The sequence below is a fragment of the Cenococcum geophilum genome (assembly GCF_001692895.1).
Source record: "Cenococcum geophilum 1.58 unplaced genomic scaffold K441scaffold_15, whole genome shotgun sequence".
Taxonomy (NCBI): Eukaryota; Fungi; Ascomycota; class Dothideomycetes; order Gloniales; family Gloniaceae; genus Cenococcum; species Cenococcum geophilum.
This window is the reverse complement of record NW_027137573.1, coordinates 1,969,202-1,996,453: the sequence shown is the minus strand read 5'-3', so window position 1 is coordinate 1,996,453 and position 27,252 is coordinate 1,969,202. Positions and strand designations below refer to the sequence as shown.

Sequence of the window (27,252 nt, the reverse complement as noted above, 5' to 3'; positions counted from 1 at the left end):
CTCTTATATATATTAGGGCTCTTAGAGCTACCTTAAATAAAATAGATCAATTATTCAATTCTATATCTCTACCTACTAGCTAGCTTAAGTCATTTATTCGTAATACCTACCTAGCTAAAACATTCTACTATATTAAAGCTAAGCTGCCCGTACTGCTAAATGCCCTCTATAGACAATAGCGGTAATTAATGCCGGATCTATATAAGATAAAACTAAAGAGGCGCTCCTTTTTACTATTAAAGGGTGTGGAGTATAGATAAAGTTGCTAGGTAAAGCGCTACCTATATTAGGCGACTCTTAGGCCAGAAGAGGTAGGAAGGCACTTAAGAACCTTTAGTATAACGCAAAGGTAGAGAAGATAATAGTGGTCTAGGGGTATATCTAGACGCTAATATACCACCACGCCGCCGCATCTACACTAAGACCCTTAGTAGGTATAACTCTCTTATATCCTAGGTAGTATATCTATATTCTAATAGTCCGTTCTTAATAGACTGAACCTTACCCTATCCCGCCCCGTCCTCTACTGTTTCTTTCTAGTGTAATCTATCTAAAAAGAAGCTGGAGCTAGAACTAGAACTAGAACTAAAGCTATTTAAAGTTAAAGAGCCTAAGAAACTAGCAGATAATATCTAGGGCGATTTAATATAGGGAATAACGTCTTTAAAAAAGAAGAAAGGCAAAAAGGGAGCTAAAGGAGAGCCCGTAAAGGTTAAAGAACCGCTACCCCCTCCCCCTAAGACTGTTATAGAGGAGAAGGAAAGAAGAGACTACTGGAGCCCGTCTTTAAGGAGGCCGCTAAATCAGCTAACTTAGATTATTATTAACACCGTAACTCCTAGTAACCGTAGCCTATTATTATATAAGAGTATAATTAAACCTACAAATGCTAACAGCTAACTAAATTACTTAGGTAATAGCAATTACATACCTAGGCTTGCGCCTTACTGTTATTAAGGTATTACGTTAGTAAAGAGTACCAATTTAGGTTTTAAGTTGGCATAATTCGTAACCTTTAAAACCTTTTATAACAAAGAGCGGTAAGACCCTTAGTATATACCGGCCTCAAGCTATACTAAAGCAGCGCCCAGCAGGCTTTCTAATTAGGCTAACTTAGAATAGGCAATGTCGTTTATGCTATATATATACATTCCTATTCGCTCTTAACAGGCATAGATCTATACCATAACCCTACTTAACCCTACTAGCTATTCTCGTGGCTCCTATACTTACTATCTCTATATCTAGTATAACTTATTCTTACGGCAGTTTGGCCCGAATAATATAATAACTAAAGATAAGAGCGTGCTTTATATATATAACTTAACGCGGTAAATCTAGTAAGTTATACCCTATCTTAATATATAACAAGCGATAAAATAACAGGTTTAATAAAAAATACTTCTAATTTAGCGGACCTAGTAACATCTACTCTTTAGTTAAGTCGATTGCTGTACCTTATAGCTAGAGGCCTTTTAAGCTAAAGCCCTATACCTAAACTTATAGAACTGCTTAAAGCCCTTAACACGGCATTAGAAAAGCTTGCCTAGATATTAACCACAATAAATACCGAATTTATAGCACTAGAGCTCCCTTTATAAAGTTATAGCAAGTATTACAAAGAGCTTAGTAAACAGATCAGTTAGGCGGCTTAATTAGGTGCTTATAACTGGGCCATATTCAAGTATATAGGCCAGGATATCTTTGGCTTTATATATACTTTGAAAATATACACATCTACTATCGTAATAAAGATGATAGATGTTGCGTTATATATTAAAGGCGTACTTATATAGACTAGAGCTAACACTAGTATAGGTCTATAGGCAATATTATATTTATTAGAGAATGCCTTAAGGAATATAAAGAGCTTATTAAAGATACCTAGTCCGCTATCCTTAAAGAACTAGAAAGCAAGGTTTATTAGTTAGGCAAAATAAAACAGTAGCTTAGTAAATTAATTTTTCTATTACACTATAGGTTGATGCATAGTTATTTATTAAACTAGTCTACGCTATTTATTAGTGGCTGCCGCCGGCATATGTTTTCTCAATATGGCCGTAGGGGCCGTTTGCCTAGGGTGGAATACTAGCACTATTAATACTAAAAATTTTTGGTACTATATTAATTACCGTTCTGTTCTTAACCTAATCTTATTATCCGCGTATATATACTATACTTAATATTTCTCTAAATTTTTTAACATTTTGCGGCGCTTATACGTTCTTTATGTCGGGTAGAGTGGGTAATAAGTAAGCAAGCCAAGCTAAGAGCCCTTAGCTTGCTGGCTTGCAATTTTAGGCACCTTAAGCTTACTGACTTGGCTTGCTTAACCGCTTAATTAAGTTTGTATAGAATTTTTAGTATTATATATAAAATTAAGGTTATAAGCCACTTTAAAGTTCCTCCGCAGCCACGACTTGTAGTAATTATAGTGTAGTTGCTTAAAGGTGGTTATTATAAGGCTTAGCGTAGTATTAAGGACGGCTTTAAGGAAGGCTTTAAGGAAGGCTTAGAGGAAGGCTTTAAGAGAGGCTTTAAGGGAGGCTCTAAAAAAGGCTCTAAATAAAGGTCTTAGACCGTTTATAGATCTCTACTACTATTCTAATACACTAATATAGACGCATAAATATTTATATAAGCGAGTTAAGATTAAAAGATAAGTTTATAATTAACTAAGTATATCGGACATTAAAATATCTAACCTAGCCTTTATAAAGCCTCTATAGAGCTAAGCTTCTTAAATTAATTTGGAATGCTCTCCTTAACCAATATTACTAAAATGTATATAATTTAAGGAGAAGTGATTCTAAATATAACTAATAAGTCCTACTAAGGAATTATCCTTAAAATATGCCCTTTCTAAAATTAACTTCTTTAGAAAAGTTTAAAAAGGTTATAGAATTTATTTAACCGTTTTAGAGGAAGCAAAAAATCCCTTAATAGTTAGGCTTTCTAATTCTGCTATTAAATTAAGGCTTACTATAATATGTCGGACGGTAAATTAGTAGAGTGGCCTATTATCATCCACGCTAATAAATAACTCCTTAAGATTTAATAAAAGGGATAGAGGTTTCCAAATAAGCTAGATTAGTATACGTCCTATACTGTCCTTACTGGTAATCCTAAGCTCTATATAAAATATAAGTTTAAGGAATTTTAGGTATTTATCTAAAAAATTTAAATTGTATAAATTTAAGTTTTTAAGCCAGATCCTTATAGACCTATTTTACCAAGTTAAAGTTTTTTTCTACTTTATCTGCAAGAATACTTAGTATTTTTAAAGTAAATAGTACGGATGTGCCTAGCGTATATATTATCTAAGATCTTCTTAGTATTACGTAGCCCTTTATATAAAAGTTTGGCTGGTATAATATAAAAGCAACTCTTATTAAAAGCGCATATACCTTTCGCGTAAGTGGATTTAGAGGTCGCTAGAAGTATGCTCGCATATTTCCTAAGTAGGTAATTAACAATGTAGTTAAAAAGCTCCTGCGGTAGGAAGAGTAAAGAGGAAGTTATTATATAGTACTAAAATAGAGAAGAGGAAACTATAATAGAATATAAGAGTACTTTATATAAAGCTATGGAAGCTCTTTATAAAGAGTAGGTAAAGTAGGCTCTTTTAGGCTAGAAGTAGCCGCATTATCCAGACTAATAGGGCAGCTGCGGCCCTAGGGTGGGGGTATAGTGGCTTGTTATTTGGCCGCACTACCGCAAGGCAGCAGTAATGTACTTTGAGTTACTATTAAGTCTCCTCTATGCGGCATATAAAGGGGAGCCAGGTTCGCTAGCAAGTATATAAGGGGACCCTAGAACTGTTTCGTTAGAAATGCAACTCTAACCGGATAGCTATACAGCTAAAATGTGCTCTGCAACCAGTAATGCTCTATAACCCGGCCCACCCTAATCACTCGCCCTACTTACCCCTGCTTATCCCATTTACCCCTTATCTTACCTGGGATCCTTTATTAAAGCGGCCCTGCTTACCTCTAGAAACGGAAGGAGCTTTTACTAAGGTAAATATTTAAGTAGTATTTATAATGTAATAACTATATAAATCGTAACTAAATTATTATATATTACTACAGATTGCTATAATATACTTTTAAATATATTTATATTATAACTATATAAAATACAGAGCTATTTACTTAGGAGGGGGAAGCCTTTTATAAAAGCTCTAAATTATTAATTAGTGGTGTTCCTAATAATCCGCTAGCTATATACTGATTTCCTAACTAGGCCTAGTGCCTGCCTGCCTGCCTACCTACCTACCTACCTATCTATCTGCCTACCTACTTGCCTATTTATCTATCTATCTGTCTATCTATCTATACCTACCTATACCTACTATTTATACCTATCTGTCTGTGCCTACTATCTATGCCTACTATCTGTGCCTACCTATCTGTACCTACCTGTCTATACTACCTGTCTATACCTACCTGTCTATGCCTACCTATCTATACCTACCGTTTATGCCTACCGTCTATATCTACTGTCTATGCCTCCTATTTATGCTACTATCTATACCTACCTATCTATAATTTAGGGGAAAGGTCGGCCTAATTAAAGGCTCCGCCTAATTTAATTGATCGATTAATTAATTAATTAATCGTATTAATTTGAATCGTTCTCTATGGCCGTTCGCTGGCTGTATATTTGAACGGTCGTCTGGTTTTGGCGACGGTCGTCTGGCTCCGGCGACGGTTGTCTGGCTTTGGCGACGGTCGACGGTCGTCTGGTTCTGGCGACGGTCCTCAGCTGGCTGCCGTTCTGGTGCCTCCCTAGGTAGGGAGAATGTAAGGAAGGAAGGGTAAAAAATAAGGTGGCTACCTAGGTATATAAGGGGTACACTTGGCAGAGGCACGTGTAGAGGCTATCGGGAATATTGTGGGGACCCGATGCAGAGCTTCGTGTAGAGCCTCCGTATGTCGCGCAAAGCCTCGTGCAGAGCCTCTGTACGTAGAGCTTCGTGTAGAGCCTTGTGTAGAGCTTCGTGCAGAGCTTCGTGTAGAGCCTTATGCAGAGCCTTGTGCAAAGCTTCGTGTAGAGCTTCGTGTAGAGCCTCGCGCAAAGCTTCGTGCAGAGCTTTGTGTAGAGCTTCGTGTAGAGCTTCGTGCAGAGCTTCGTGTAGAGCTTCGTGTATAGAGCTTCGTGCAGAGTTTCGTGCAGAGCTTCGTGTAGAGCCTCATGCAGAGCCTCGTGCAAGCTTCGTGTAGAGCTTCGTGTAGAGCCTCGCGCAAAGCTCGTGCAGAGCTTCGTGTAGAGCCTCGCGCAAAGCTTCGTGCAGAGCTTTGTGTAGAGCTTCGTGTAGAGCTCGTGCAGAGCTTCGTGTAGAGCTTTGTGCAGAGCCTCGTGTAGAGCTTCGTGCAGAGCCTCGTACAGAGCCTCTATACGCAGAGCTTCGTATAGAGCTTCGTGCAGAGCTTCGTGCAGAGCTTCGTGTAGAGCTTTGTGCAGAGCTTCGTGTAGAGCTTCGTGTAGAGCTTTGTGCAGAGCTTCGTGTAGAGCTTCGTGTAGAGCTTTGTATAGAGCTTCGTGTAGAGCTTTATAGTATTTTTGTTGCGTTTTTGTTGCAGCCGAAAATTAGGGTCTACTTAAGTCGCAATTTGCGGCGATTTANATGGGTAGCCTATGTATTTGTAGCAAATCGCCGCAAGTTGCCGCAAATCGCTAAAATCGCGACTTACGCAGGTTTTGCAGACCCTGATTTTCGCTTGCGACAACGTGCCCAAAAAAAATTTTCCTGATGTATGCTAAGCTTCCTCCTTAGGTGCCTCTTTTTCTGTAAAGACCTCTTCCATATTGCAGTTATTATTATTTATACGGTCTTTTAGTTTAATTTCCTTAGAATCTTATATATAGAACCGTTTTAACCTATTCCCATATAAAGTGCCTCTTATTTTAGTGCTATTAAGGTCCTTAAGTTTATAGAAACCTTTTTTTAACGCCGTTTTAATCTAAAAGGGGCCCTGCTATTTAGCTGTAGCTTTTGCCATTATAATATATCTTTTACCTTCTTTACATCCTATACTAGTACAAGCTCCCTAGGCTTAAGCTCACTTTTATAGGTATTCTTTATTTTATTAAAGTACTCTTTATTAGCTAGATAATAGCGGTATACCCTCTTTTAAGCTTTTTTGTTATTTATTTCTTGCCGCTTAAACTGTTTTATTCTTAGTATAATTAGTTCTTTTATTATCTTTACTTTATTCTATAGGAGTATCTGCTATATAGGGAGATAGAGTTTAATTAGGAGTATATATTCTTATCTACAGACTATTTACGCCGGTATTATTCCCGTTATTACCTTAACTATTATTCGATTAATCTAAAGGGCTTTCAGCAGGTTCTATACTTAGCCGCCTCCGTACTTTACTAACGCTACTACTAGGGGTTAATGTCCTCTCTTAATCAGGCCTTGTCCTTATAGATAGTAGGCTAGCCTAAAAGTACTCTCTAGCTATTATTAGATACTGCTTTCTAGATTTAGCCATTAGTATATAAATAATATCCATTAAGACCCGTTCTTAAAGAGTAGCTGTTTAAATTAGATATAAGGCTTCCTACTCTCACTTTAGTAAATGTCTTTAGCACTTAGGATATTTTCCTGTATATTTCTTAACCGTTTTATAGAGTCTAGGCCACCAATATTATACTAATACCTTTATATACGTTCCTTCCTTCCTATAGTGTCCGTTCTCGTTATATATCTATTATACTATTTCCTTCTAGTGTTCCTCGCTATCTACTACTCTTTATAATAGTATATTCTTGCTTATTCTTCTAAACAGAAGTTGTTCTTTAATCTTAAATTTAACTGCCTTACGTTTCAAGCTTTTAAACTCTTTTATAGTTATTTCTTAAGGTCTTTAAAGCGTTAATAGCTATCATATAATCTTCTAGTATTCTTTAGAGTACGTATTATTAAGCAGGCTGTCGTTCGGATCTTTATTTCGCAGTACTATTAAATTTATTGCGTACGTAATACACCTAAGCTCTAAATCTATAAAGTCCTCCAGATCCTCCTTAGGTTTGTCTTTTAATTCTCCCTCTTATATAGGTTGTTAGGGCAAGCCGTCTACTACGCTATTTTTCTTTCTAGGTATATACCGTATATTAAAATCCTATAACTAAATCCAAGCTAATTAATAAGTTATTAATAAGCTAGGGAGATCTATTACTAACCTATTAAGCTAGGCTACTAGGGTATTAGTATCTATTTTAACTATAAATCGCGCTCCGTATAGCTAGACTTAGAACTTCTTAAGCGTATAAAGTAAAGCTCTATACTTAAGCTTTCTAGAGTCGTACTTTCGTTCTCCCTTTAACTATATCCCGCTCTTAAACCTATATAGGTAGCGCCTATCTTCTTTATCAAGTTGGTTTAACATTACTCCCCATCTAGCACCGCTTAAGTCTACCATTAATATAATTTCTTCTGCCCTAAGCGAATAGTTAATTTAGATTAGTGCTGGCGCTATAGTAATGGCTGTCTTTAAAGTTACTATTACTTATAATTGCTCTAGTTCCTAGTAAAGCACTACGCTTTCCCTAAGCAACCGTAACAGAGGCTCCGCCGTAATGGAAAAGTCAATAACCTATATCCTATAGTACGTATATACCCCTAAAAATGCTCTAACTAACTAGACGTCTTTACATTCTTCCTATAGAATAATCTTTACTACCTTTAAGGCCTTTAGTAGTCGTTTATTATAGCGGTATATACCTAGTAAAGCCTCCTTACCTCTATAGGTTGTTTTAGCTCCTTTTACCGTAATATTATTAAGAAAGAGTACTACTGTTACGGAAGTAGGCACGAGCTAGAATACAATATACTAAACAGGGTAGTAATTAAAGAAGGCTACGTACGCGTAACTATGCGTGGTTAATACAAAGACATTTGGATAAAGAAGAAGATTCTTTATATACCAGGTTAGGTATAAATAGGGGTTATAGGGGAACGTACGTAGGTGTCTCGGGACGAACGTAAGCATGGGTTAAGAACGTTAAAACGTGTAGGGACGTAAGAGCGTGTAAGTCCCGTAATAGTACCCCCCCCTTACTTCTAAGCTCCTGCGAGGCGTGTCGTGTTATATATACCAGAAAAAAAAACCCAATACGGGAAAAAAAAATTCGTTAGCCTTCTCCGCCCTTCTACGTCCTTTATTGCACAGGCTCCTCCAGTTTAGTCCTTCTATGTTTAATTGTTAGGCTACTAACTTGTTAGGCCTAAAGCATAGCCTAGCTTCCGTTGCTAGCTATACTCCTATCCTTGCCGCTTAGAGACGCATTGCTAAAGCTTATATAGTCCCTTTCTCGCTTCTAGCAGCTCTACGGCCTTCCCTTCCTATACTCCAGGTCCCCCTAAAAAATTACCCTAATTTTTGGTCTAAAATGGGCGTTTTAGGCAGTATTTATCGGCCTAAACGGCAGTATAGTACGGTCAGTACAGTGTTTATAGTTGTGGTAAGGCATATTCTTAGCAGGTTCTTATTAGTGCGGTACAGTATTTGTATTATAGGCAGGTTCTTATTAGTGGCAGTACGGTGCCAGCGTAGGTTCCGTAGGCATATCGGCACGGGATCTTATTAGATTCGGGTAGCAGTATAGTGCTAGCGACGTGTTCGGGTTCCGTAGGCGAATCGGCACGGAGCTTATTAGTTCATGTGGTAGCAGTACGGTGCCAGCAACGGGTTATCTTGTAGGCGTATCGGCACGAGGCTTATCGGTTCGGGTAGGTAGCAGTACGATGCCAGCAACGGGTTGTCTCGTAGGCGTATCGGCACGAGGCTTGTCGGTTCAGGCAGTAGTATAATATAAGCGACGGGTTCGGGGGTCTAGGGAGCGAGGCTCTACCTAGTCGTGTTCGGGTCAGGTTGTAGGCTTATTGGCACAATAGGTTATCGGGTTCGTTTCGCAGGCGTAGCGGCGCGAGGTCTTATTAGTACGTAGGGCAGTGCGTACAGGTCGGTAGGATAGTAGTAAGGTACCAGCTTCCATGTTCGTGTTTATGTTCGTATAGCAGTAGGATGCAAGCCATCAGGTTAAACCGAGGGGCAGTAACATGCCTATTCGTAATAGCAGTAGGATGCAAGCCATTAAGGTCGCAGGCGTATCGGCGCAATATCTTGTCGGCAGGTCGTGATTCCATAGGCGTATCGGCGTGGTGTCTTATCGTCAGGTCCGTATGCAAATCGGCGCGGAGACTTGTTGTACTAGTTCAGAACCCTAGCGTCCTAGTCTACCCGCAGCCAGCAGCTTCTATATCTACCCCGTAGGCGTAGAAAGGCATGCTCCGCGACCAGTAGCCCATAGGCCCACTAGGTACGTTAAAAAGGGATCCAAATGTAGTGTTACGGAAGTAGGCACGAGCTAGAATACAATATACTAAACAGGGTAGTAATTAAAGAAGGCTACGTACGCATAACTATACGTAGTTAATACAAAGACATTTAGATGAAGAAAAAGATTCTTTATGTGCCAGGTCGGGTATAAATAGGGGTTATAGGGGAACGTGCGTAGGTGTCTCGGGACGAACGTAAGCACGGGTCAAGAACGTCAAAACGCGCAGGGACGTAAGAGCGTGTGAGTCCCGTGACAACTACTATATTTAGGATATGCTTCTCTAGGATCTTTATAATTACCTATATAAACTAGGCCACCGAATTTGTACCTCCTATAGGCAACGTTATTTATTATAGAATAAGTTATATATAAAAGCAAAAGCCGTATAGCTTAAAATGGAGAAGTCTAATGTTATTAGTAGAAGTAGTAGGTGCTTATAATCTACTAATAAACATTTTTATTATACTAGAGAGGTAGAGGAATAAATAGAGGGGAGAAAGAATTATATTATATTAAGGTAAGGTAAGGTTAAAACCTAAGCTCCTTCTATAATATATATAACCTAAGCCTCCTATATATAATAAAAAAATAAACTAAATAACTAAGGTATTTAACACCACTATATTACCACCCCTACCTAAAATGTTGTCCCCTAACGTTTTCTTATAATCCCCTTAGTAGGTAATAAATACCTAAGGATAGAAGATACCCTAACGCCTAACACTCCTTTAACTTTTCTAAAGTCGCCTATACTACCTCCTTAATTATTACTTTTATTTCTTCCGTATTATTCTTATCCGTAACGCCCTCCGCCTTAAGCTCTATACTTACATTATTATTCGTACTAACAGCACCAGCTTAGAGACTTAAAGATACTCTTTCTTAAACAGTATCTATTTCCGCCTATATCTCCTTCTACGTAAAAGATTATAGAACGCTAGAATTAATTACCTATTCTCCTAAAATAGTGCCTTTTTCTGAAATTGGCGAAGGTATTAGGCGGCTTAATACTACTGGTTTATTAGCAACCTCCGGAGCATTAAAAAATGCCAGTAAATATTTAGAAATAGTACTCTAGAAGCCACCTTCTTTAGGCTTACTTATATCTTTTAGCTCCTAGTCAACTTCTATAGGCACTGCTCTATTATTAAAGATATTAGGACTAAGATTTAGGGTGGCAATCCTAGTATTCTAAGGCGTAGTAGCTCTATCTTCGCTTCTAGATATCCCAAACAGCCTTAGTAATACGCGCCCTATGTCTCTTCTAAAATGCTTTATATTTATTGTTTAAGGTAGAATCTAGGATTATCCGCTATTCTGTCCTTTTTTAAGGATTATCCTATAGAAGTCTTCCAATTAAAGCATTTAAAATGGCACTCTTTGCCCGCAGTTGTATATAGGCTAGGAATTTATGTGGAGGAGTATTAGTAATAGGTTTGCCAGTAGGAGCTAATACTAGGGGAAGGCCAGCTAGATTTATCTATATAACTTCCTACTAGCTTTTAAGCCTAGGGATTTCTATATAATTAAATCTAGAGTAATAATTAAGCGGCTTAATATTGCTTGAGATGCTCCTTATGTAATAATAGCTTTTATAAATTATACTTCTCTAGTTTTTAACGTAATGGGCATCTAGTTAAGTTTGAACTTTTTAGCATTAGACTTAGTCTAGGCTGTCTCTATATTCTTAATACGCCCTCTACTATTAAGTTCCCTGCGCTCTTAAAGCAAGCCTATTTATTCTGGTATATACTAATGTATTTTGGGTAGGAGTTCCGCATAAAACTAACTCCCCTTATTAATTAAGGAAACAAGAACAAAGCCAGCTTTCCCTAGAATTTAGCACTCCTTCGTGTACCTAGAGAAGATTAATTTCTAAGTTCCGTTTTTTAGGGAGATAGCTATTAAGAAACTAGAGTATATAGCTTAGATATACAATAAAACGAGTAATATTATTAGTGCGTAAAGCTATAGTGTATCTATAATGCTCTAGATCTATACAAACTACCTATTATAGTAAAGAATAATATATAGTCCGGAGGATACCATCTTTTTTTTTTCCTAGTAGTCTTTTATAAATAGTGCGCGTATATATTAAACTCTTTCTTAAAGATGCCTAGAATTCTAGCGTCTTCCCACCATTTAAATAAATCGGCATAGTGGATTCTAAGAAAGTCCTATTTAAGTTCTCCCTTTAAGCTTAATATAAGCTTTCTTAACCCTACGCGGTCTACTAGATAATTGCTAGGCTGTAATAAACTGTTATAAAATAGAAAGGATACCATCCTCTAGCTCTTTCTTGGAATTAAAAGTCTTAATTAGTTTGGCTAGTGTTTTAGAATAATATAAGCATTTTATTTTTTACTTCGGCTGTAGTTTCCTAACAATTATCTCTCTATTAGCTTCGGCAATTATAGCCGCCTTTTCCTTCTACCTGTTAGCTCTACTAGAAGCCAGAGGTTCCGCAGGCCCTATCTTTAGCTTTTTTTTAGGAGATTTCTTAGAGGCTTTCCTAGCCCTGCGTTTCTATAGGGAGCCTATAATAAGGTTATCCTCTAAAGACGTAGATTTATTAGATTTAGAGTTTACTCCTTATACCTTAGGTACCTTGCCTCTAAATAGAAATAAGCTACGCAGCATCTTTATATTTAAGCCTTTAACCTCTTTAAAAGGTAATAGTAGAGGTGCTAGGGTAACTAGCTCTGGTGCAGATTCCTCTTCTTTAGTTTTAATAGTTAAGGTTAGTACTAAGAGCTTATGGTCCTGGCTTAGATAATAAACGAGCTTCTACTTCTTAATTAGCTTCTTATTAGTTACCAATTTAAACTTATAGGCGGTAAGAAAGTCTGAGGGTATTAGGTATAGAGTCCTTAAGATCCCGGCTTTTAAGAGTTTTAGGTGGTTTAGTATTATATTATTAACCATTTCTAACATATCCTTTTTGGAGATCTAACTTCTTTTTACCTGATAGATAAAGATACGGATGCTTTTTAGTGCGTAATATGTGTAGAAGAGCTTATAGAGACCTTTTAAAAGCTTATCTCCCTACTCTTTAATTATATCCCGCACCGCTTTAATTTTATTAATCTTATAAGTAATTTTAGAGAGCTTTTTAATGTCCGTAAAGGCGTTCTCCTACTCTTTACTTTCTAAACTTCTTTTAAGCTCCCTATCCTTTTTAATCTTAATTATTGCATTTTTTATAGCTTTAATTATATTATGCTCCTGGTTTAAAGTAGCTTTAAGGATAACTTCTATTGTCTGCGCCTTTCCTTAGTATGCGAGGGCTATTAACTAGATAGGAGGTAGAGGTAGCAGCTTTCCTTTTAAATGGAGTTTCATAGTTCTAGGTATTTTTATAGTGAAATTCTATATACGTAATGGGCGTATAGATAGCAATTTAAGAGAAGAGTAATAATAGTGCCTTCTTAATATGAAAGAAAGGTAAATGGGCGCGTATTACTAAACGAGATAGGATAATAGGAAATTAAAATAAAGATCTTGTGGTATCTACTAAAAAGGTAAATTAAAAAAGGGTCGTTATGTAAAATATTAAGATATTAAGGAACTTTAACCGGCGGTTGAAGTTATTTAATTAGTTGGATTTTCCTTACTAAGACTTTTATATAATAATAACATTAAGATTAACGATTTTTAAAAGGATAGACGAGACTTAGATAATACTTAACTTTAACCTCCGATATACTTAACTTTAATTTCTTAAAGTAAAGTAGCTCTCCTTTTAACTTAAAAAGAAATAAAAATGCTAATTTAAAGATTATAGGGCGTAAGAATGTAAAATACTTATAAAAGATAGCTATTAGTAACGAAGATAGAAGGAAGAAAACTACGCGTAAAGTTATTTTTTATAAGAACAGTTGTTAAGACAGAATTTAAAACTAACTTTAAAGAACTAAACTTCTTTTCCTAATTCCTTGTGGCAATAAGATAAAATAGGCTTATAGTAGAAGATTTTTAGTCCTTATAATTGCTTTACATATTTATTATAGAGGTAAAGAGAAAAAAGAAAACGAGTTGCTGCTTATAGTAATAGGTGTTTTAAGTAATAGCTTGCTTATAGAAGGATTTTTATAAAAGGCTGCCTTTTAGTAGGACTGTGATCCTTAAGGCGCAGTAAGATTGTAGTGTGGCTAGAAGGGAGGGATATATATAAAGGACAAGTATAAAGAAACTCTTTAATAAGTAGGGACGATTAAGTTGTTTAAATAAGAAGGTAGAAGGGCTTTATAGGCAAGGGCTTAGCTAATTCTTTCTAGAGAACACCTTTCCCAATAGCTGATATTACTTTATACTCTGCTAGAGTTTAGCCCAACTTTATATTTTATAGGATATAGAGTAAGTCCCCCTTCCCTACTTAAGAATTTAACTGTCCCCTAGTTAAAGCATTTATACTCACTTTTATTAAATATTGCCGGCCTAGTTATCTCTATCTCTTATATTAACCTCTTCTTTTATAGGGCTTCCTCTAGTTTTTGTACTCGCTTCTACGCTTTAGTCTATTGTGACGGCAGTTTAGTTATTAATTTCTCTGCCTGGGCTACGGCCTCCTCCTTAGGTGTCTCTTTTTCTATAAAGGCCTCTTCTATACCACGGTTGCTTTTATTTATGTGGTTTTCTGGCCTAATTTCCTTAGGATCTTATACACAGAATTATTTTAGCCTATTTCTATACCGTGGCCTCTTATTTTAGTACTATTAAGATTCTTAATTTTATAGAACCCTTTTTCTAACACTATTTTAATCCAGAAGGACCCTATTACTTTAGTAGTAGTAGCTCTAGAAGTATAGTTAATAGTAAAACGCTAGTGTTAATATAATATAATATACCTAAGCCCGCTAGCAGGCCCGCTATATTTAAGATTTTCCTAATTTAAAAAGGAATATCCCACACGTCTCTAGAGCTGGCTATTTAGTAAAAGCGTAAGGGGCGAGATAAGCGGCCAGATAACGCTAGCGTAGAGGATAGTAGTTGCGAAGGCTGTTGCGGAGGCCGCTATAGAGGTAGTAGAGGAAGCGGCAGAAGCTATAGTAGAAGCTAAGGAAGAAGAATGGATTTAAGAATCTCGTTAAGAATATTATTAAAATTAAACTAAGTATCTAATATTTAATAAGCTTATAGGTAAAGCTATAGGTTAATTAGATCTAGCTACTTTTTAAAAGGGAAGGTAATATATAGATACTAATCTAATTATAGTAGTAAATAATAGAGAGCTAGTAGTGGTAAATAGTAAGTACCTAAATAGTTATATATTAGTTAGTATTTATACCTTATAAGTAGGTAGTTAACTTACTAATTAAACAAAACACTAGAACTAGATAGGAAGTCCATAAAATTAGGTATTAAGTGCAGCTCTATTAAGTAAGGTATTAATTAGTATTATCTTAGGCTTATCTGTATTAATATTGTTAAGGCCTTCTACTATAGTTATATACCCTTATAGCTTTGCATTAAAGCTATTAATAAGCGAGTTATAGTAAGCTGGTTACTTTGGGATTCTTTACTTTTTAGCTCTAGAAGGTTCTAATTATAACAAAGTTAATTTAGAAGGTAGCTTTATAGGCTGTCCTTCCTTTAAACCCCTAGAGAGCCTCTAAGTTTCAATATTAACAATATCTTTGTAGCTAAGGTAACTCTTTCGTCTACTAGGCCGCCTTATAATAGTAGTTAACAGCTTAAGCATAAGGTGATATATATTAGTAGCTGCGTCAGCTAGCGTATAATATATACTATTAAACTAGCTAAACGCGTCCTCTATAATATACCGCAGATCTAGGCAGTAACTAGCGGTAAGTAATACTTAAGTAAATAACTTAGTTATATCTAAGCTAGTTCTCTATTAGCCTTAAAGAAGAAGCTTAAAAATAAGATTATAATATTTATTAAGTCAATCTATTTTAAACTAACTATCTTACTGGCCTCTATAATTAACCAATATACTAGTAAGTAATAATCTTTAGAGGACTTAATCCGCGGCTTTAGTTGCGAGTAATTTAGTAAGATATAAAGCTAACTATATATATTAACTCTTTGTACTACTAGCAAAGAGAAAATAGCAGTGAATAATTACCTGTTTAATAAGCCCTATATTAGCATGCTTAATAATAAACTTTAATATAAGGTAGACCTCTATATTTTGTATAAATTAAACATAGTTTTAAAATACCTTATTAACTAGTTTATTACCATAAGACCATTAGCTAGGCAAGAAGAACTCCTCTTAAATACGCTATAAGGTAGTAAGGAATCTTACTCTTACTACTGCCGTTTTATTACCTCTTTTAATATCTTATCCGGTAATCTAATTATTAACCCCCTTATTACCCTAGTCCCTAATATTTTAAGGAAGAAGACTAAAGAAGTAGGCAGTAATTTAGGCGTTAAAGGACTTAATTGCGACCTCCTCTTTATAATGGAACGGCGTTTTATAACCCTAATGCGCGCTAAGGTAGACCTTACTATATATTACGGACGCTTTAAGTACGATATTACGACTACTTGGAGAAGAGACGGAAGAAGCTAGTTGGTTAATACAGGTACGGTTTAGGATGGAGCCGATAGAACTATGTGACGAGGAATAGTAACCAAGGTCACATAATGTGATCTGTGTAATCTGTGTGATCTATATAATCTATAATAAAGCGAACAGAGCATACGTACATTATATACAAGAAGGATTTCATAGGAGTACGGTTGTGTATTTAAGGACCCTTAGTCCCTACCTAGATAGTTCCTTCCTTATAGTAATTCTTAGAATATAATTAGAGTTAATCTGTTAGGCAACCACTCCACTAGTTATTATTACGTTGTTAACTCTTATACTTATATTTCCTATATACCTAGCCTAATAACGAGCCTATTGTAGTTCTTACTATAAGGTTCCGTTACACAATTACTACTTAGTTATGGTATTAATATAAGAAGTCGAACAACATGCTACCAAAAGCAGCCACTATAATGCTATCGACGGCAGCAACTACTTTAGGGATAGGAGGTGATACTAGTATGGCAGATACTAACTTATAGCAACCTGTGACGGTTGGATAACTATAGGAAATAGTTGACTAGCTAATAGCTAACTGTATAGTATTGGAAGAAAGACTTAATGGGATAGGAGTAGTAAAGATTAAGCTACTATTAATTAAGAGATTTATAGGAGAGAGGTTAAAGCTTAAAGGATTCCTTACGTAGATGCATTTTAAGGTCTTATAGGAGGGAGTAAAGTTACCTATACCTATAGATCGGATAGCCTATATAGGACTATTTTTGTTAGAAAAAGCACTTAAGTAGTTTAAACCTTACCTTATAGAGATATAGGCAAATGGAATAATAACTACTAACTAAGACGTGCGATTTATGTTCTTAAGTTAGGAAGGATTTATAAAATAACTTACGCAGATATTTAGAGACCTGGAAGAAATAACTATAGCGGAAAAAAAACTCCAAAACCTTATATAACAAACTTTAGTAATTAAGTATATAATATAGTTCTAGACACTAGTAATATAAGTAGAGTGGAATAATAGGGCGCTTATAGTATAGTATAAATAAGGACTTAAGGCTAAAGTCTAGGACGTAATTATTTTAATAGAAGATGCGGACACCCTAAGGGAATTAATAGATTAAGCGATTAAGATTAATAATAGGATCTTCTAAAGGGAACAGGCTAAGAGAGGCTAGGATAGAGTTCTATAGTTATATAAGGCGTAGAGTATATAACGACTAAAGCCAAGTTAGAAAATATAGTATAGCGTAGAGCTAATGGACCTAAGTAGTACTAAAGAAGCCTATAAGAGATAGAGCAAACTATGAAAACCTAGAGGATAAGGATTAAGTAATTAAAGGTCTAAGAAGCAAAGGCCGAATTAGGGATCTTAATAGTAGAAGATATTTAGGCGGACTCCATAGCAAAAAAAATGGTTTAAAGAGGGAGCTTGTATAAATTGCGGAAAACAGGGTTATTACGTTAGAGACTGTAGAAGTAGGTAAAGTTACTACGTAGTAAAAGGCATAAGACTAGTAGACGATATATACGTATAGAGGGATAATAATATACTGTAAGGAACAAAAGAATGTTTAATTAAAAGTTTTGCGTTTTGTTATAATAACGTATACCAAATTTATAAGGACGCTAAGTACGGCGCAAGCTATTAGCTATAGGAGCTAGCACCTATAAAATATAGAGGAACTAACGAACTAGTTCGTAGATTGGATATTAAAGATGATAAATTTAATATAGGCGAAACATTCTATAATAATAAGGCAACAAGGGCCGCTTACTAGGAGCGAGTAGACCTCGGAGATGTTATACTAGAGGTAGAGGATGATTCTACTACAGAATAGGGAACATTAGTAGGGATTAAAACCCCACTAGATACGATGTCTATCGCTTTGCGAGACGTAAGAGAAGTAGGACAGTAAACTACTTTGGCACTTAATAAAGGCAAAAGGCTAAAGGCTTAAGATTCTTAAGACGAGATAAGAGACGACTAAGATTCTTAAGACGAGATAAGAGATGACTAAGATTCTTAAGACGAGATAAGGTATACCTAAGGACCTATAATAGACGAAAACCGATAGAGTAGGGCAGTAGCTTAGTTTAGAAACATACGAATAAGCTTGGGATAAGAGTTTTCTACGGCACAAGATTCTTAAAACGAGATGAGTGAGATTTAAGACTCTTAAAATGAGATGAGAATACTACGGACGCCTAGTTGAACTAAGGCGGGAGTTAAGCTTAAGTTAGAAGTAAGCTTAGGATTAAAGAATCTAAGGGACTAAGATTTCGGAGTATAAATAAGGACACCTATAGATAAGAGGTAAAGAGCTTCTTTATAGATTAGAGAATCTGTAATACAAATAGTAGTTAGACTAGGAGATAGATATATAGACCTAGAAGACTTACTAGGGGAACGCAGTGTTTAGCCTAAAGATTGAAAGTTTAATACCAGGATTAAGAAGTAAGACGACTTTAAGGATTAGGGCGTAAGGCGTAAACTAAAAGAAACCATAGAAGAGTTTAGACAAAGAATTATTGTATAGCAAGAACAGAAACTAGATAAGAGATCTAGTATATTAGGACGTACGAAGGATAGAGTACTAGTATAAAGAATTACTAATAGGCTAAGAACAGGCACACTAAAAGCTAAGTGGCTTACTAAACTGGAAAATAAAGAGGATTTAGGGATTCTAACTAGGTTCGAAGAACGATATATAAAGGGCTGTTACGATATAGTAATAAGAAGATACTTCCTTACGGACAAACTATATACACTTTAGTAGCTATACCAAAAGTAGTATAGGCAAAGGCATAATGATAAGTGGGAAGATTTCTATATATAGTTGGATGAAAAAGTTATTTAGGACCACCTAATTATAGAAAAGGCTATAACGCATATTAAAGGAGCCTTAATTATAACGTTAAAGGATCTAGAGGAATATTTAGAGGACTGGAGAAGCGAGAGATGTATCTTAGTACCTGCGAATAAAGTTATAATGTTTAGATTAGCACGATAAAGGTTTAAACTTAGGGATAAAGATAAGCTAAGAGTTAACCCAAAGCACCTAGCACACCATATATTATTATAGATTGCGTGTATAGACAATATATACGACATGCATAAGAATCCGAAGGAAAAAAATTGGAAATACCCTATAAGGATATACTAGATGACGGATAAGTAATAGTACAGGAATGCCAAATATATGTATAGATGGCATCCAGTAGAGGTCTAAAAGAAAGGAAGTTTAGTACTTTAACTAGAAAGATTCCTTACGGAAGAATGCTTAGACGGATAATAGTAGTAGGAATACCCAGAAAATACGTGTCTATGGTATATTAAAGATAAAAAGTAAACTAGGCATTGGCTAAAGAGNNAGCTAAGTGTANNAGGATTAAGCAGCTAATAGTTAGGAAAAGTAGAGGCCTATAGGACTAGAGGGAGCTAGTGGTAGAGCCTTAGACCCTTAAAGGAATTTAAGGACAATACCTAAATTTATAGATTAAGTAGTAAGATTAGTAGTTTAAGGCGCTAATAGATAGTGGAGTAACGCGAAACTATATTTTACTAGTAGTAGTTAAGAGAATAGGACTACCTTATAGATAAAAGGAGCAACCTTACCTATTAGTTATAATTTTAGGAGATCTAATAACCTATAGAGGAGGGATCATTAATCTTAAAATAGGACCTATTTAGATAACTATTAAAGGAAGATAAATTAAGATGTCTTTTAATATCCTACTATTAGGACAGGATAAGGCAGTACTAGGTATGCCTTAGTTATAGGAATATAATCCGAGGATTAATTGAATTACAGGTCAGGTTAATATAAGAGATACTTAACGCCGTAAGATGCGATAATAAGCCAAGTTGGTATAGTACTAAGTAGGAGTAACCTATAAAGAAATAGAAAAAGGACTAAGTTATGTACTAAAGAGATACTATAAGTATGGTAAAAAACTATAGTTACCAGAAAGTAAAAAGCTATTAGAATATATAGCATGGGACTATAAAATAGAGTTAGAACTAGGAATAAGTCTAAAGTTCTTTTTAATCTACAAGCTTACTAAGGAAGAAGGTAGAGCGTTAAAAGAGTTTGTTTAGGAAAATCTATAAAAGGGGTATATTAGACTATTGTAGTTATTAGCAGGTTATCTAGTACTATTTATACCAAAGAAAAATAGCAAACTAAGGCTGTGTATTAACTATAGATAGTTAAACAGCATTACTAGGAAGGATAGGTATTCTTTACCCTTAATTAGCGAAATCTAAGATAAGATAGGCAATGCGCAAATCTTTACAAAGATAGATCTGAGATGGGTGTACCATCAGATTAGAATTAAGGAAGGCAACGAATGGAAGGTAGCCTTTAGGTTAAAGGAAGGACTATATAAACTATTAGTTATATAATTCGGGCTTATAAACGCACTAGTAATATTCTAGAAGCGTATCAATAATGTATTAAGAGAATACTTGGATGAATTTGTTATAGTATATCTTAACGATATTATTATCTACTTAATGACGGAGGAAGAATATAGGGAACACGTTGAATAGGTCTTAAAGAGACTATAAGAAGAATAGATGCTAGTAGTAATTAAGAAATGCGAGTTCTTTACTAAGAAGACTAATTTTGTTAGATTTATTATTAAACTAGGCTAACTTAGTATAGATTTAAAGAAGATTGAGGCTATAGTGAATTAGCAAAAACTAGAGAACGTTATATAGTTAAGATCGTTTCTAGGGTTTTATAATTACTGTAGAAGGTTTATAGCATAGTGGTTAAAGGATATTAAGCCATTTACGCGGTTAATAAAGAAAGAAGAACTATGGGTATAGGGGGAGGAGTAAAGAGAACTCTTTAAGAGAGTTAAAAGGTTGTTTACCTAGGAACTAGTTCTTAAGATCTATTAACTAGGACTAGAGACGGTTGTAGAAATAGATGCATTAGACTATATATTAGGGGCGTGCTTTATATAAAGGTATTAAGACGGATAGTACCTAATAGTATACTATAGTTGGAAGATAACACCACTAGAGTTAAACTATAACATCTATAATAAAGAGTTGTTAAGTATAGTTGCAGTATTAAAAAAATAGAGAGTATTTTTGCAAGGCATAGAGAAACTATTTATAGTTAAGACGGATTATAAGAACCTAATAGGATTCCTAATAATGAAGGAACTTAACTAAAAATAGGTTAGATGGGCAGAGATGCTTATGGAATACCATTTTGAGATTTAGTATACTAAAGGTACAGATAATACGCGGGTAGATACTCTAAGCCGTAAAGCTAAACTATAAAATAAGGAAAAGCCATTAGGGGCTTTATTGCGAAAAGATATAGACGGGTTAATTAGGTATAATTATCCGAAAATTATAGTAACTTAGGAAGATAATAAACTAGAGAAAGTCTATAAGACACCAGAAAGCTTTTAGGTATAAAGAATTTTAGAAGCATAGCTAGAAGATCTATAGACAGATATATATAAAAATTAAGAAGTAAAGTATATCCTAAGAAGCATAGCAGAGTAGTTTATAGAAGACTTCTATAAGGGACTAACTTAAGGATATAATAAAGCTATAAGCTTAGTGTTAAGACTCTAGGAGGAATATATTATTAACGAAATCTGGAGGATAGTTAGAAAAGTTATAAAGGAATATTTAAATTGCTAAAGGAATAAATTAACAAGGTATAAGCTATATAGAGGGCTATAACCTATTAAAATACTAGAGAGACTATAGGAGGTTATATTATAGGACTTTATTATTAAGTTGCTAAAATTAAAAGATTCTATTACCGGATAAGATTATAACGCGATTTTAGTAATAGTAGATAAGCTTATAAAGTAGGGATACTTTATAGCATGTATAGAAGAAATCTTAGCGGAAGATATCGCTAGAATCTATATTAAGGAAGTGTTTATAAGACATGGAGCACTAAGCAAGATTATATTAGATAGAGATTTAAGATTTATAGTAGTATTTTAGGAAGTGTTCTTAGCGGAGTAAGAAGTTTAAGTAGTAACTTTTACCGTATATTATCTATAGACAGATAGCTAAACAAAAAGATTAAATTAGACGTTAGAGTAGTATTTAAGGTATTATATTAATTATGCACAGAATAATTAGGTATTGCTATTACTAGTTATATAGTTTGCATATAATGCAACACCTTAAGAAGGAATAGGCATATTACTATTTAAGGCAAATTACGGATATAAGCTAAGAATATTGTTGTTACTACGGCAAGTAAAAAAAACGAGTAGTATAGCTAAAGAAAAAATAAAGACGTTAATAAATCTTTATACAGACCTTATAGAATTAGTAAAGAAAGTATAAGAGAGAATAAAAAAGTACTATAATACGAAGAGATCTAAGGGACTAGATCTTAAGGAGGGAGATAAAGTATAGCTACTATATAAAAATTTTAAGAGTTAACGACTAAGTAAAAAGTTAAACTATGTTAGACTAGGACCTTTTGAAATTACGTAAAGGATTTCACTAGTTACGTTTAAGTTAAACCTACTAGCTAAAATAAAAATCTACCCTATACAGCATATTATAATACTAGAGCTAGTATATGGGAATATTAAGCTACTAGTTTATAAAGCAGACACGTATAGAGGATAGGAAGAAGATAAATAGTAAGTTTTAAAGATTATTAATTATAAGGACACCGACAACAAAATATAATACAAAGTTAAGTGGATAGGCTATACTAAGACTACCTAGGAGCCACTAGAAAATCTAAAGAACGCTATAAGAAAGGTATAGGAGTATTAGAAGAGATTAGGTTAGGTAGTATTAATAAAGAAGGATTGTTAAAGAATAAGTCACCTAAGGGGGACCTAAGAAGAGTAGTTACCGAACTACTCGGACCTATTTCCTTCTCTATTAGAGGAGAATCCGTTTTTTTATTACCCAGTTCCTATAGACCTTATTTTATAAGTTTCTACTCCTTAAAACAAACCTTCTCACGCACCTTCTTAAGACAGATTAGTTAAGTGGACGCCGCTAAATAAGACTTAAGAGCCCGTTACTAAGTATTAGTAGCCTCCTATTTAGCATCCTAAGATTAGCGTAATTTAGTAAGAGTAATAGACAGTTTATTATCTAGCCGTGTAGTAGTAGATTAAATATAAGACCCTAAGGCAAATTAATTAGGGAACTAGACGACTATTAAGAGTAATAGGTTGCGTATATTTAGTATTAGAAGTAGAGCGAATGTTATAGGATAAACAAATATTCGCTTTAGTGCACTTTAAGTAAGAGGACGGTTATTATAAAGATGGGTTCGCCAACGTAATATAAACTAACCCCTTTTTCGAACAACGAGAACACGGAGACGGCATAATCTTACTAAGAGACAATATTATAGCAATAGTGCGAGCATAACGAGCAGTTAAGGAAGAAGAAATTGCTTTAGGTATAATAAGCAATAATATTAACTAAATTAATTAAACGGACATTATACCTCTAGTAAATAACTTAGAGATATTTTAAATCTTTAAGGATAAAGATAAAAAGGAGGGAGATGGTATTACGGACGCTTTAAGTACAATATTACGACTACTTAGAGAAGAGATGGAAGAAGCTAGTTAGTTAATATAGGCACGGTCTAGGATAGAGCCAATAGAACTATGTGACGAGGAATGGTAACCAAGGTCATATAATATGATCTATATAATCTGTGTAATTTATATAATCTGTAATAGAGTGGATAGAATATACGTATATTACGTATAAGAAGGATTTTATAGGAGTACGGTTGTGTATTTAAGGACCCTTAGTCCTTACCTAGATAGTTCCTTCCTTATAGTGATTCTTAGAATATAATTGGAGTTAATCTGTTGGGCAACCACTCCACCAGTTGTTATTACGTTGTTGACTCTTGTACTTGCATTTCCTATACACCTAGCCCAATAACGAGCCTATTGTAGTTCTTGCTACAAGGTTCCGTTACACTATAATCTAATAATTTAAAGCAATTGGATGGTCCGCGGTAAATGTCGTGTATTATATCTATATAGTTAGTTTGCTAATGGAATAATCTAGCTATAGGAAGAAACTATTTTAGCTATTTATAGTAACGCTCTTTAAGATAGCGCTCTTGCTGTATAGACTGGAGGAGGCCTATAGTCTTTTAATTGCTATTAATTAAGACTAATTTACTATTGTTAAAAGATCTATCCTTATACCCTAGCTAGCCCTCTTAAAAGCCGTATTCGCTATTATCGCCACTAAATATATTCCTAAGAACACTATATATACCCTCTAAAGTGCCTTTATTCTCTAGAATTAGACCTAATATAAAGTGGCGTAGCTTTTGTAGAAGGAGACGATCTATAATAGGCATACTAGGCTAGAAGTCTACGGTAATATTAAGCTCTTTAACTTCTAGTATTATATATATAATAGCCTTAGCAATCTAATATAACTGGCATTGTTCCGTATAGCTGTCTACCTAGTTACTAGGATAATTAAAGATCGCGCTATAAGTAAGCTATTCTATAGGTTTAAGTATAGAAGTATAAAAACCGTTATTTAGAAACTTAGGGTTAAGTATAAGCTTAAAAGTAGTGGTAGAGAGGTGCTTATTAGTGTTTAACATAGTCTTATATTAAACTCTTTTATTTTAGTTAAAGTTATTATATATAACTGTTAGCTAGTTCCGGTTCTTTAAAGCAATTACCTTAATTATATGCTATAAGAAAGTTACTATTTATTACACTAGTAGTGGCTAAGACGCCTTAAGCGCGCAATCTATAGCTAAGATACCTTAACTGTGCCCTCCGCCTATAGTAATAGAGGCATCTTATCTAAACCCTCTAGTGTAGAAGTATATACCCTGCTAACTTCCTCTAGCTTCCTTTATATTTTAGTAAGGCTAGTATATAATATTATAACTCCCAACTTATAAAGAAGTGTAATATACCTTTGCTTAATACCTATATTATATAAATAAACCCCTAAAGCAGTATGGAACTAGAAGCTAACTTAAAGGGCTTATATATTTACTAGGATTGCGCACACTATAAAGAGCTTATTGTAGTAAGGCGTAATATTATAAGAATTGGCATATGGCCTTTACTAAACTAAAGCTATAAGGAAGCTCTATAGCGTTAAAGCAAGGCGCTATACGTTAGCAGTAATTGTATTAAGCTTAAGCTTTTTAACTAGTTCTTTGGCGTTAAACTATCTAAGCCTACTAGGAATAATAACTCCGTTCTCTTCTCTTAGGCGCATAAGATCCTTTAACTCTTACTTTATCTGCTTATATAAAGGTTCTTAATAGAGCCTTCTTAGCTGGCGATTACCATGCACTATAAGCCGTTCCTTAACCTCTGGCTCTTTGAATATTGCCTTCTATAGCCTATTTACACGTTACTCTAGCGTATTATAATTAGAAGGGCCGGAGGCGGTTATATAATGCTTAATAAAAGTTATAAAGCTCTAGTGGTGCTTATATAGCTATTCTAATATTAAATTAACTCTTTCGCGTTCTAAATGAAAGACTTATGGTCCTCAATTGTTATTTAAAGCTGGCTTGTTAGTTTAGGTACTCTAGCTGCGGTAGGAAGAGGGCGGCGGTGGTTGTGGGAGAGGTGCGGCTGCTATGACTTAGGGGCGTCGGGCGCGATAACGAGATAACGAATTGGAATCGGGCAAATCGGGCAACGTAGTCTTCTTTGCTAGGTTTAATTCGGTAATTCTGGCTATTAGGAATAGCTTAGGGAGCTGTGGAAGTTAAGATAATTTGGCTTAAAGTAGGTGTATATAGGCCTAAATACCCCGCGCGGGACTAACAAAAATCCGAACCGTGTACCAGACCTTCTTACGAAGGTCTTGCCAAAAGCGGATAGCGTCTTGGCAAGGTCAGCCTTGGCAAAGAAGGTCTGGGAACGAGACAAGAAGTAAGAGGGGGTTACTGTCACGAGACTTGCCGTTCTCGTGTTCCTAACACTGTGTCCCCTATTTATTTGCACCCAGTATCCGAAGTTTCTTTTCTTCTTCTTTATCCGAATGCCTTGACCTATTACACCGTTAATTATACAATAGCATGAGTAAATGGCTAGCAATTAAGCATATTCCAAATTGTATCAACTCCGTGATAGTACCGTGCACGAGTGTGGGTCCGTGCACAAGGTGGCCCGAAATTCTAGCAAACTCTAAAAGTCGTCTGGCCTTACCTCAGCGAGCTCAGACGTGATTTTTTAGCTAGCGTCGGAATAACCTACGCCGTCTTCCGAATTGCAAAATCACGTCTGAGAGGGTTTGGCGAGATTTGTTAAAATCCTAAGCAAAATCCGTAAAACGGAGATTGCGGATATCTAATTTATTTATTTATATAACGCGTTATTATTACCAAAAGTTCATACATTATTTTTAAGACTTAGGGCTTCTAAATAGTATAAATTTTATAGTATAGCTATTGCTCAGTCCTGATATTAATTTCGTTAAAGTTAAAAAACGCGTTATTAAAAGCCTAAGCACATATTATATCTTATTAAATAGTCAACTAATATAGATAAAATTATATAGATCTATAGATATCCACTACTCGAAGTTATTGTAACACCTAGCAGGTGCTATAGCTCGGTCCTTCCTTAAAAATATCCTCCCTTGGCCCGGAGTGCCTCTGCTACTACTAGGGGGTAAGCTTTGGGCAGAGCCTCGTGCAGAGCCTCAGTAGAGCTTCGTGTAGAGCTTCATGCGGAGCTTTGTGCAGAGCTTCGTGCAGAGCCTCGTGCAGAGCCTCAGTAGAGCTTCATGCAGAGCCTCAGTAGAGCTTCGTGCAGAGCCTCAGTAGAGCTTTGTGTAGAGCTTCGTGCAGAGCTTCGTGTAGAGCTTCGTGCAGAGCTTCGTGCAGAGCTTCGTGTAGAGCTTCGTGCAGAGCCTCATGCAGAGCCTCTGTACGCAGAGCTTCGTGCAGAGCTTCGTGCAGAGCTTCGTGCAGAGCTTCGTGCAGAGCTTCGTGTAGAGCTTCGTGCAGAGCTTCGTGCAGAGCTTCGTGTAGAGCTTCGTGCAGAGCTCCGTGCAGAGCTTCGTGCAGAGCTCCGTGCAGAGCTTCGTGCAGAGCCACGTGCAGAGCCACGTGCAGAGCCTCCCGCAGAGCTTCGTGCAGAGCCACGTGCAGGCGTGCAGACGTGTAGATGTGCAGACGTGCAGACGTTCGTACGGGCGATCAATTGCAGAGACGTTTGTAGAGACGATTGTATGGGCAATTGATCGATTGATTGTATGGGCGTTCATACGGGCGTTTGTACGGGCGATTGTAGAACCTTCCTAGTATATTAGTGCTGCGTGTTAGTAGAGCTTTGGAACTCTATATAGGGCTTTGAGCAGAGCTTCGTGCGGAGCTTCGTGCAGAGCTTCG

The 27,252-nt window shown here is 35.6% G+C and overlaps 1 protein-coding gene across 1 annotated transcript; it reads right to left on the bottom strand.

Moving 5' to 3' along the window:
* Window positions 1-8,631: 8,631 nt before the first annotated feature.
* On the bottom strand, window positions 8,632-9,443 carry K441DRAFT_658088 (uncharacterized protein; the record flags this gene model as incomplete). Its single annotated transcript, XM_067648283.1, has 4 exons — window positions 9,255-9,443; window positions 8,958-9,077; window positions 8,854-8,857; window positions 8,632-8,695 (listed from the first exon to the last, which is right to left on the bottom strand). Coding segments are annotated over exons 1-2 (167 nt in total), but the record flags the coding sequence as incomplete, so codon positions are not given.
* Window positions 9,444-27,252: the final 17,809 nt, after the last annotated feature.